The sequence below is a fragment of the Danio rerio genome, chromosome 5 (genome assembly GCF_052040795.2).
Source record: "Danio rerio strain M-AB ecotype USA chromosome 5, GRCz13ab, whole genome shotgun sequence".
Taxonomy (NCBI): Eukaryota; Metazoa; Chordata; class Actinopteri; order Cypriniformes; family Danionidae; genus Danio; species Danio rerio.
Window position 1 is genome coordinate 69,222,849 of NC_141025.1, and position 12,492 is coordinate 69,235,340.

Here is a 12,492-nt window from a genome sequence, read left to right on the forward strand (position 1 = left end):
GCATCAGAGATGTGCACTTTGCTTATAGTAGATTGGTTTGTGATCTCTAAACCAGACTATAACCAGAAGCAGGTGAGCCACGTAACCAGCAGGCATAGACTGCTAAACATAGATGGCTTGGATAAAACAAGGCCAAAATTTGTCTATCAGTGAAAATCTGATAGATGTCAAAGAATGGCAGGCACTTTTTTCCAGGGGTTTCAGTACAGCGTAACCGCTACTACGTCATCGGGTGGGCGTGGCATATCTGTGAATTTGCATAGGTCACGGATCATGCGCAGATTGTGAAAACAGCCGTTAGATTCAGATACCTGTACGTATTCGCAGGGGTTTCGTGTCAAATGCCTTTTATATGCAGTACTAAATAGCTGTCCTGATCGCAGGTGTTTCATGTGAAGTCAATGTATGTTATATTAAACAAATTAACTTAAGATACCTCTCAGATTACATTAACATCAGATACCTGTCCTGATGCCAGGGGTTTCATGTATAATTACTTTTATATTAGTTAACATCAGATACCTGTCCTGATCTCAGGTGTTTCATGTATGATCACTTTTATATTATATACAGTAACATCAGATACCTGTCCTGATCCCAGGTGTTTCATGTATGATCACTTTTATATTATATACATTAACATCAGATACCTGTCCTGATCCCAGGTGTTTCATGTATGATCACTTTTATATTATATACAGTAACATCAGGTACCTGTCCTGATCTCAGGTGTTTCATGTATGATCACTTTTATATTATATACATTAACATCAGATACCTGTCCTGATCCCAGGTGTTTCATGTATGATCACTTTTATATTATATACAGTAACATCAGATACCTGTCCTGATCCCAGGTGTTTCATGTATGATCACTTTTATATTATATACATTAACATCAGATACCTGTCCTGATCCCAGGTGTTTCATGTATGATCACTTTTATATTATATACAGTAACATCAGATACCTGTCCTGATCCCAGGTGTTTCATGTATGATCACTTTTATATACATTAACATCAGATACCTGTCCTGATCCCAGGTGTTTCATGTATGATCACTTTTATATACATTAACATCAGATACCTGTCCTGATCCCAGGTGTTTCATGTATGATCACTTTTATATTATATACAGTAACATCAGATACCTGTCCTGATCCCAGGTGTTTCATGTATGATCACTTTTATAAACAGTAACATCAGGTACCTGTCCTGATCCCAGGGGTTTCATGTATGATCACTTTTATATTAGTTAACATCAGATACCTGTCCTGATCCCAGGTGTTTCATGTATGATCACTTTTATATTATATACATTAACATCAGATACCTGTCCTGATCCCAGGGGTTTCATGTATGATCACTTTTATATACATTAACATCAGATACCTGTCCTGATCCCAGGGGTTTCATGTATGATCACTTTTATATACATTAACATCAGATACCTGTCCTGATCCCAGGTGTTTCATGTATGATCACTTTTATATTATATACATTAACATCAGATACCTGTCCTGATCCCAGGTGTTTCATGTATGATCACTTTTATATTATATACAGTAACATCAGATACCTGTCCTGATCCCAGGTGTTTCATGTATGATCACTTTTATATTAGTTAACATCAGATACCTGTCCTGATCCCAGGTGTTTCATGTATGATCACTTTTATAAACAGTAACATCAGGTACCTGTCCTGATCCCAGGGGTTTCATGTATGATCACTTTTATATTAGTTAACATCAGATACCTGTCCTGATCCCAGGTGTTTCATGTATGATCACTTTTATATTATATACAGTAACATCAGATACCTGTCCTGATCCCAGGGGTTTCATGTATGATCACTTTTATATACATTAACATCAGATACCTGTCCTGATCCCAGGTGTTTCATGTATGATCACTTTTATATTATATACATTAACATCAGATACCTGTCCTGATCCCAGGTGTTTCATGTATGATCACTTTTATATACATTAACATCAGATACCTGTCCTGATCCCAGGTGTTTCATGTATGATCACTTTTATATTATATACAGTAACATCAGATACCTGTCCTGATCCCAGGTGTTTCATGTATGATCACTTTTATATTATATACATTAACATCAGATACCTGTCCTGATCCCAGGTGTTTCATGTATGATCACTTTTATATTATATACATTAACATCAGATACCTGTCCTGATCCCAGGTGTTTCATGTATGATCACTTTTATATTATATACATTAACATCAGATACCTGTCCTGATCTCAGGTGTTTCATGTATGATCACTTTTATATACATTAACATCAGATACCTGTCCTGATCCCAGGGGTTTCATGTATGATTACTTTTATATACAGTAACATCAGATACCTGTCCTGATCCCAGGGGTTACATGTATGATCACTTTTATATTAGTTGACATCAGATACCTGTCCTGATCCCAGGTGTTTTGTGTATGATGACTTTAAATAAAAATAGAAAATAAATATGAGTTATGTTAATTAACTAAGATCGAGAAAGAAAAATTAACCACGATTTATTACAGAAAATTTGGTATTTATTTGTTTAAACATGACTGAATACCATATTTTAAACTACAAAAACACGGTTAACCTTACCACAACCATTATTATTTGGTTTAAAATGGAAGTACAAAAGCCCAGAGACAGTAAAACAGAGTAAAACGGATTAAAACGAGGTCAGCTGTTCTTGCTAATGAAATCTTTAAAATATAACATTATAACAACAAAAAAATAACCTGTATGATTGTTTTTTCCTTCGTTATCCACCGCGGTAGGTTCTTTATCCATAATCATCCTGTTTGAAATGACCGCGCTAAAAAAGAACCTGTACTGCGCATGATTGGTGACCTCTCAGTATTGTTTTTTTTTAAGGGGGCGTTTCCCAAACACCGACCGAGCCACGCCCATTTTACGTCGTGGTAATGAAACCCCTGGAATTTAGTGCATGCCGTCAAAGAATAGCTCAAAATGAAATACACAATGAGCGAACATCTGTCACTCACATCTGTCACATCCACAACAGAGATTTTCCTCATAAATGCAAAAATTCTTATATTTTATGTTCGAATGAGATCCAATTTTATCCTTCTGATTAGTATTATTTATTTTATGATGCGCAGTTTAATTCACAGAATATTTAGTATGTGAGCCTCACAAATGTTTTGGATCACTTCCATAATGCATGTTTATTTTTCTCGCGTAAAATATAAAATGTGTACATGTTGATATTTTTCAGATCCCTTAGTTAACTCTGTGAATAGTTGTTTGGAATATATAAACAGATGCTTCAATATACTGTTAACATATAACAACATTCTCTGTGAATTTATGTTTCAAGTTTACCACAGAAATTACACATCCATAATGCTGTAATGGTTCCACTTTATGGACATACACTCACTGGTTACTTTATTAGGTTTACCTGTCCAACTGCTCGTTAACGCAATTTTCTAATCAGCCAATCACATGGCAGAAACTCAATACTTTTAGGCATGTAGACATGGTCAAGACGATCTGCTGCAGTTCAAACCGAGCATCAGAATGGGGAAAATGTGATTTAAGTGACTTTGAAGGTGACACATGGATGTTGGTGCCAGACTGGCTGGTGTGAGTATTTCAGAAACTGCTGATCTACCTAGATTTTCACGCAAAACCATCTCTAGGGTTTACATGGAATGGTCCGAAAAAGAAAATATCCAGTGAGCGGCAGTTCTGTGTGCGCAAATACCTTGTTAATGCCAGCGATCAGAGGAGAATGGCCAGACTGGTTCCAGCTGATAGAAAGGCAACAGTAACTTAAATAACCACTCGCTACAACCGAGGTATGCAGAAGAGCATCTCTGAATGCACAACACATACAACCTTGAGGCAGATGGGCTACAGCAGCAGAAGATCACACTAGGTGCCACTCCTGTCAGCTAAGATCAGGAATCTGAGGCTACAATACGCATAGGCTCACCAAAATTGGACAATAAAACATTTCCTGGTCTGATGATTATCGATTTCTGCTGCGACATTAGGATGGTAGGGTCAGAGTTTGGCGTCAACAACATGAAAGCATGGATCCATCCTGCCTTGTATCAACGTTCCAGGCTGCTTGTGATGGTGTAATAGTGTGGGGATATTTCTACCTGAGTATTGCTGACCATGTCCATCCCTCAATGACCACAGTGTACCCATCTTCTGTTGGCTTCTTCCAGTAGGATAACGCAGCATGTCAAAAAGCGCAAATTATCTCAGACTGTTTTCTTGAATATGACAATGAGTTCACTGTACTCAAGTGGCCTCCACAGTCATCGGATCTCAATCCAATAGAGCACCTTTGGGACATGGTGGAATGGGAGATTTGCATCATGGATGTAAAGCCGACAAGTCTGCAGCAACTGTGTGATGCTATCATGTCAATATGGACCAAAATCTCTGAGGAATATTACCTTGTTGAATCTATGCCATGAAGGATTAAAGCAGTTGTGAAGGCAAAAGTGTGTCCAACCTGGTGGCCTAAGGTGTATATAATAAAGTGGTCGGTGAGTGTAGATAGAGATACAATTTCACTGTAAATTATATATTCATATGAACTTATTGAATAAATAAATTGTGAACAAAAAATTGTTTAATACTGCACATCTGCTACATACGCTAGTCAGTTTTGGCTAGTGTGTAGCTAACTACAAGGCACAACATGAATGCAGGACGCTGCCGTCATATCATTTAATAATAAAATAGCACCCTTCATAAAATATCAACGCGCTTTCGAGCAATGCTATGTGGCCTGTATGGGAATGAAGGCTTTTCACTTGTCTGTTTTTTCCCATAATTCCAGCAGAAGCGCTGTGCCGCAGACACACTCCGGAAGTGAGGCGTTTATTGACAATATGGCGACCGGGCCAGCTGAGCGGGGACTGGACGTTTTTCGGTTTTGCCAGTGACCGCTGATGTGCGTTATGAAAGCGATGAAGTGATATGAATGAAGGGAATCGGGAGTCGTCGGGATGTTGTCTCTGAGCTGAGCGCGCGTTCACAGCTTCAGATTCATCATGTCGTTCTTCAGGCGGAAAGGTAAGGAAGTGGCCGCTCCATGATGATGATGGCAGTGGTGGTGGTGATGATGGGGTGCTCGCTGGACTCTCTGGGCATTTCTGGAGATCGTGTACACATTAACGTGACACCAAAAACGCCTTTATTATTCATATAATCCCCTTTATATGCGTATAGGATTGTCTTTTCTGTGTATCAGCTAATCAGGATGTGGCATTCGCGGTTCTTGTGCACGTTTTGCTGTTCAGGTCAACAAATGAGAGCTTAATTTTTCTATAGTTACAATCTTCTGTAGAAATAACACTTCATTCTGGTAAAAAAAACAAGCAAACCAGTTGTGTTTATGTTCTCGTGTACATTCTAGAAATACTCCTGTTATAGTGTCAGTCATCTGACAGTTGCCATGTAGTAATTCACGTATATCATTTGGAATGAGGCAGTAATTTCCCATAGGACACATAAGTTACAGTGTAAGATCCCAAAACTTTAATTTGATCTAGCCATGGGCCGGTAAACAATTCTGATGGTATGAAAACCTTGGATAAAAATGTCACGGTTTCATTTGTTATTGTTATTACTTCTCTAAAATAAACAATTTTTAAATGTCTTTATGTAACAATATTTTTTCCATTTAACACGTATATTATTTTAACTAAACACGTCAGGCTAAATAAATATAATAAATTATTGACTTCTCCTGTCTTCATTACTTCAAAACTTAAAAAGGATATCATCTTGGATATTTATTTTATTTGGATATAATGTAAGCCACTGCACTGCACCAAGGGGCGCTTGGTTAGTTTAAAAAAATTGGGCCCACTATTGTAAAAGAAAAAAAAAAAAAAAAAAAAAGTAAGAAGAAAGCTAAAAAAAAAAAGTGAGAAGAAAGCTAAAAAAAAGTGAGAAGAAAGCAAAAAAAAATTTTTTTTAAACATTTAAGTGTATATATTTTTAATAGCTGTAACATATTTAATCTAAAATGCATATGTAAAAATATTTACTCAGATTTAAACAAATAAGCTTGCAAGTAATGAAAAGTATTGCAAATGAAAATGCAAATGTGTTGTAAAAACAAATTGCACATAATGCAAATGAAATAAAATAAAATAAAAATAAATAAAAAATTTAGGAGGAAGGGCACAAATTGGACACGTGTAACATTACATTACTTTAGACTCGAGCACACTTTTAAGGGTTTAAATTGACCGTGAGCAATTTGTAGAGTTATGTGGAATCTGTGTAGGAATACATTACATCATTCTAATTCACCCAATAGCTGATCGCAGGTGGTGTTATACAAAGTGTGGTGCTGCTGGGTATGTTTCTAATACTTTCTCATTTTATTCATACAGTTGTTGTGTATTTATTATTGTTTTCAGCTACTGGTCATGTATGAATCATACAGAGCTATTCTTTTAATGAATTTTAGACGTTATATTTTTCTCACCGTTGATGTTTTGTGTTTAATGGGGTTTGTGCAAATATACAAGTGTAGCTTTCGTGGGGCCCTCAAAGAAACGCGAGGCCCCAGGTGACCACCTTTATTGCCTGTTGGATGGGCCGACACTGACTGTTGAGGTCTATAGCATGCTTGCATGTTGGTTTGTAAGTGATTTTCTTTTCCTAATTTTACAATTTTAACTCCTGTTCAATGTAAAATTTGTTAACTTTAACGGCTTTAGTTAAATTTCACATTATGATTTTTTTTTCAAAGAACTAAAACTAACATAAATGTTATTATGCATCTATTTATTACAGATCTATTTGTCCGCTGACAGAAAAAACACATTTTATAAAAAGGAATGTCATTTTCAAACATTTTCATTTTTGCGTGAACTATTCCTTTAAGATATCTTAATTGTGAAAATGAAATGCACATTTTAGGAGAAATATTAAACACATTTTCTTACCCAATTAATTATCAATTGTTTTTCAATGTTTTCTGAATCGTGGGCTTAATCGTTGATGTGGATGTTTAGTTTCAGCTGGAGATAGTGTTACACTAAAAAAAGTATTTGACAACATGTAAAAAAATGTAAATACCATAGCAATATAGCAAAGTTTTAGCGTTTTTAAACAGCTTTTCCAAACCACGGTAAACCTTGAAATCGGTTATCGCCCCATGCCTAGATTGATCCCTTTAGAATTGGTTATAGAATTACATTCCTGGATGTATTTTTGTTTTACAAGGAGTGTCTTTCACATTTTCGATCTTTCATGGTATGAACGAACTGGATTATCAAGTCATCCCATTGTCAAGACAATACTCAGAGGCTGATATTTAAAGACACTTACTTTTTGATCGTACCTCTGCTGGAATAAAACTAAATGTAAATGAAAAATCAGATTTTGTTTATTAGGATAAGGTTGCATTAATGTAACAAATTTTGTGCTGCATCATTAATCGATAATATATCCAAGCCATATTCCAAAAACTGACATGACCTTATTTCTAAATGACATAAATTTAACAGAAGTAAGCATAGTTATGAAATAGCTTCATATGCAGTGCTTTCAGTCTTTTCACATCATTGCTCAAAATTAATTTATTCAATGAACTCCTGTAGTATAATTATATATACAGTGAAGTAAAGTTAAATAATATCTAACTCACTGGCCACTTTATTAGGTACACATAACTAGTTCTAGGTTGGACCACCTTTTGCCTTTAAAACCGCCTTAATCCTCCGTGGCATAGATTCAACAAGATACTGGAAATATTCCTGAGAGATTTTCTGCTATATTGGCATGATAACATCACACAGCTGCTGCAGATTTGTCGGCTGCACATTCGTGATGCGAATCTCCCATTCCAACACATCCCAAAGGTGCTCTATTGGATTAAGATCTGGTGACTGTGGAGGTCATTTGAGTACAGTGAACTCATTGTCATGTTCAAAAAAACAAGGATGAGAATATTCAAGCTTTATGACATGCTGAGTTATCCTGCTGGAAGTACCCATCATAAGATGGGTACACTTTGGTTATAAAGGGATGGACATGGTCAGCAACAATACTCGGGTAGGCTGTGGTGTTGACACAATGCTTAATTGGTACTAATGGTCCCAAAGTGTCCAAAGAAAATATCCCCCTCACCATTACACCACTACCAGCAGCCTGGACCGTTGATACAAGGCAGGATGGATCCATGCTTTCATGTTGTTGATGCCAAATTCTGACCCAACCATCCGAATGTTGCAGCAGAGACCAGGCAACGTTTTTCCAATCTACTATTGCCCAATTTTGGTGAGACTGTGCTAATTTCAGCCTCAGTTTCCTGTTCTTAGCTAACAGGAGTGGCACACGGTGTGGTCTTTTGCTGCTGTAGCCCATCCACCTCAAGGTTGGACGTGTTTTGTGTTCAGAGATGCTCTTCTGCAAACCTCAGTTGCAACGAGTGGTGATTGAGCTACTTTCGCCTTTCTATCTGCTCGAACCGTCTGGCCATTCTCCTCTGACCTCTGGCATCAACAAGGCATATGCGCCCACAAAACTGCCGCTCACTGGATATTTTCTCTTTTTCCTGACAATTCACTTTAAACCCTGGAGATGGTTGTGCGTGAAAATCCAGGTAGATCAGCAGTTTCTGAAATACTCAAACCAGCCCGTCTGGCACCAACAATCATGCCATGCTCAAAGTCACTTAAATCCCCTTTCTTCCTCATTCTGATGCTCGGTTCAAACTTCAGCAGATCGTCTTGACCATGTCTACATGCCCAAATGCATCGAGTTGCTGCCATTTGATTGGCTGATTAGAAATTTGCTTTAACAAGCAGATGGACAGGTGTACCTATTAAAGTGGCCATTGAGTGTATTTATATAATTTTAAGTGGACTGAATAGGTATATAGAACACAGGTCGTGACAAGATACTTAAAAAAATAATAATTTGCCTTATTTAATGAATGTCTATCCTCCTTTTCTTTCCAACAGATATTGTTTATTAAAATTTTTATATGGTCATGGAAAACCTGGAAATGTTTAAAGTAGTGTTTACCAGGCATGGAAGAAAATAGTAAAAATAAAAATTCTGGTAATAAGTCAACTGGAAAAATAACAAGAAATAATTGATCAAAACAAATAGTAGTCTTTAGTTTGTCATGCATAATAAACCATCAAATGAATCTGTAGTTTGGTTCTACATAAAGCAACTATTATTTCCTAGTATCTCTGTTCACATGATAAAGAGCGTACACATGTATCCTGTGACTTCAGTCTGTGAGCGTTAATCAGTGTGGCTGCCCTAAGGGAAGGAAGGATGCCCTCTTAGCCCATGCCCTATTTAACAGGAACCCTCCTTTTCTCTTTGTTGTATAGTCCAGTCCTTATTATTCTCTCTCTTTTTTCATCCACCAGAGAGACACACAAGTTAAACGTATGTTATGAGCGCAGCAGTGGATTATGAAATGCTTAAAATGATGTAAAACACGCTGCACATAGTATCAGCAACCATCCTCTCCTGTCTTTGCTTGCATTCTTCACAAATAATAACTGGTTTCATGGAAAAGCTTGTCATTTTGTTTTCCGTGATGCAGGTTTGTCTGCCAGCAGTGCTTTTTGTTGACAGATTTGCAGCCTCACCCCATGCAAATTCACAAACATAAAGTGCAAAGACTCAAAAAATAGGCAAAGTGTGAATCAGTACTACTGCCTCATTCCTTTATTTGATGAGACAAATATAGAAATCTAATGTAAATGTAATTTAAATGTCTTTTTTTATTTAAAATCGTGAATGTTTAATCTTAAAACTGGTTGTTTCAGATGAACGTAATTTCTGCAGTTACTTTAAGGGCGTACTCACACTATGCTATCCGAACCATGCCCAGGCCCGTTTCCCGAATCGTTTGAGAAGTGTGAGCGCTCGGCGCGGTTCAGTTGGCCGGCTCTGGCCCGGTTGGAAGAGGTGTGCCAGCATGGTTCACTTGGGCTCGGTTTCATATGAATTAATAATCATTCTTACTGTTTAATGAACGCAAACTATCGTAGATTATTAAAGATGCTAACCTCTCACTGCACGACAGCTACACCTTTAGCAAATCTCCTAATACCTGCAGCACGAGGACTTTATGGTTGTTTATAAGCGTCAAAAGTGTTTGATATGTTCGGCGGTATATTTGACTTCATGTCACCGCATCCCAAACGACTAAAATATATAACGATATAAAGAAATCTCCACTGTGCTGAGCAAGAGCACTTCTTAAACAGAACAGCACATCATCAATGACGTAAGCGTGCCCAGGCCCAAATGCAATGTGAGCGCGCGCCCTAGGGTGAGACAAGCGTGAGGCAACAAGCGTTCAAGGCAACTGTACATAGTGTGAGTACGCCCTAAAAGGCACAAGAGGGAGACATAAATTAAAGTACATAGGCACTTTTTTGGATGCGTGACTTTTACTTTCACTTTCAAATTTGCAAAAGCATTGCGCTGGTTTGAGACAGACTGTTTAAATTGTTTGGCATCTCTCTACCAACAGGTTAAATGAAACTACACTATAAAAAGTAGGGGTTTGAACCTACACTGGTCTCACGGTTCGGTTTATGCCATTTGATTCGCTTCAATTCGATATCTTTGACGTATATTTGATATTTCACTTGGCAACAAAATAATCAAACAAAATGAAAATACACAGAACCACATAAACATTTATAGTAAATAAACAAATGTCGATATTATACTGCCTGCTTTGAGCATTGTTGAGCCAGTCAGCGTGGCTGTTTAGCAAATAGTGACACGTACACTGATGTTAAACACCCACAGCGATCAGCTGATCCCAGTAGCGAGAGAGAGCTTTGCAGACATGCTCGTGTCTGGATCCACAAGAAGCATTATTGTTATTGCTAACAACAGCCAAGAGAGGAGATAAAACGTTACATCACGAACAATCTAGCAGAGAGAAAGAGAGAGTTTACAGCTTTCATTTTTTCCCAGCTGGGTTCTGTCGACAAGTCGACTTTACCATAAGAAAATGAGTAAACCTGTTATAGCTTAGAACTATTGAGTTTACTTAATTTTTAAAAAATTATGAACATAGTTAATTTACTTAATTTAAGGCAATGGGTTTACTCACTTATTTAAAGTCAACTAATTGTTGTTACAGTGTAGTTTAAATCAAACACCAGCAATGCCAAATGATGCAACATATAATAATCGTGCAATTTATGGCAAGTTCAAAATTGTCGTATTGCAGTTGTTTTCATACTGCACAACTCTCTGGGGTCAGCATTCAGTTCACTACAAGACTACACCTAAACAACCATTTCTTTAGTTTCTTTATCACACAAATAATTAGTTTATGATTTATTTTGTGCTGTTACATGCTGCTCCATCTGAAAGCGCATGCTGGATATTTACTACTGATTGCAGAAACGGCTTTATTTAATGCCCGGCCTGTGTGTTTGTTACATGTGTGCAAATGTGTTATTATTGTCATAATCACTTTAATATTTTAAGGACAATTTACAAAAAAGTCAATCACAATATTTTGTAATGTTTTATTTAAATAGCGTAGTGCACACAAATCATGACAAAGCCACTGTATTGACATTAAATGTAGGCATTGGCAATTCATGCAAGTCGTATTTTTATCATACAAAGTTATGTTGGGATCTCACAGTCTGATATACAAAAAATGTCAAAATATGACAAAAATGGCTAACAACGTATTCGTTTTCAACCATTTGCATAACAACAATGTTAACAATAACAATTAGATTTCTGTATGGCCACCAACATGGCAAATAATCATAAAAAGACAATTAATTACTGTTAATCCTTAAGCAATTATTCGTCAGCCAAATTTCATAATCCTGACAATAAATAATTAAATGTAAATAATATTTGCTTTGTTCTTTATTTAACAGCTAAAGGAAAGGAACCTGAGAGACCAGCAGATGCTAAAGCCAGCAAAGGTAAGTGTCTAGTGCTAAACGCACACGTCACAATTCATGTTTTGCATTTGCAGCTCAAGTTATTTCCACGATAGTCCTTTTTTATGTCAGATTTGTGACTTTGACATGTAGTGTGACCAAATTTGAGAGACTGAAGGACCATTCACCTAATGTGTTTCTGTGTTTAACTAATATTGCATGGATGTCAAGCTCATGCCTTTCTTTTTTTAAACTGTCTTGACCAACATTGATAGACCATTCTGAAAGAAAGGTGTGCAAGTTAAAAGAATCTGATAAAATGCATCTTTAGACTGTGAAGTCTTTTGTTTTCTTTTCAAATGCACAAAACATGTTCTGTTTAAAATTAAACCTAATATTAAAAGATAATTTGAGATTTTGGAAAGTCTCTCCTAAGTTAGGGATAATGCACATCCTGTCGGTGGTTCTTGTGGAATTAAATCTTGACAGATGTATTATTAGCCAAAATTGCGTGCAAAAAAGGGGATCTGTTATGCAAAAATCACTTTTATACACAGTT

General features: G+C 36.7%; 1 protein-coding gene and 1 long non-coding RNA gene across 11 annotated transcripts in view; both read left to right on the forward strand.

Moving 5' to 3' along the window:
• Nucleotides 1-4,870: 4,870 nt before the first annotated feature.
• The window catches only part of akap10 (A-kinase anchoring protein 10), a 36,723-nt gene continuing 29,101 nt past the window's right edge, over nt 4,871-12,492 (forward strand). For all 10 annotated transcript variants that reach the window (XR_015492003.1, XR_015492005.1, XR_015492004.1 and 7 more), the window contains exons 1-2: nt 4,871-5,088; nt 11,928-11,975. Coding sequence is in view for 4 of the 10 variants with exons in the window: in XM_087254540.1 (XP_087110666.1) it covers nt 5,067-5,088; nt 11,928-11,975 (70 nt within the window). In the remaining 6 variants the exon portion in view is untranslated. The remainder of the gene's footprint in view (nt 5,089-11,927; nt 11,976-12,492) is intronic.
• Nucleotides 6,118-9,130, forward strand: LOC147844464 (uncharacterized). Its single transcript, XR_015492180.1, has 2 exons — nt 6,118-7,655; nt 8,878-9,130. It is a non-coding gene; the product is annotated as an uncharacterized LOC147844464 (long non-coding RNA).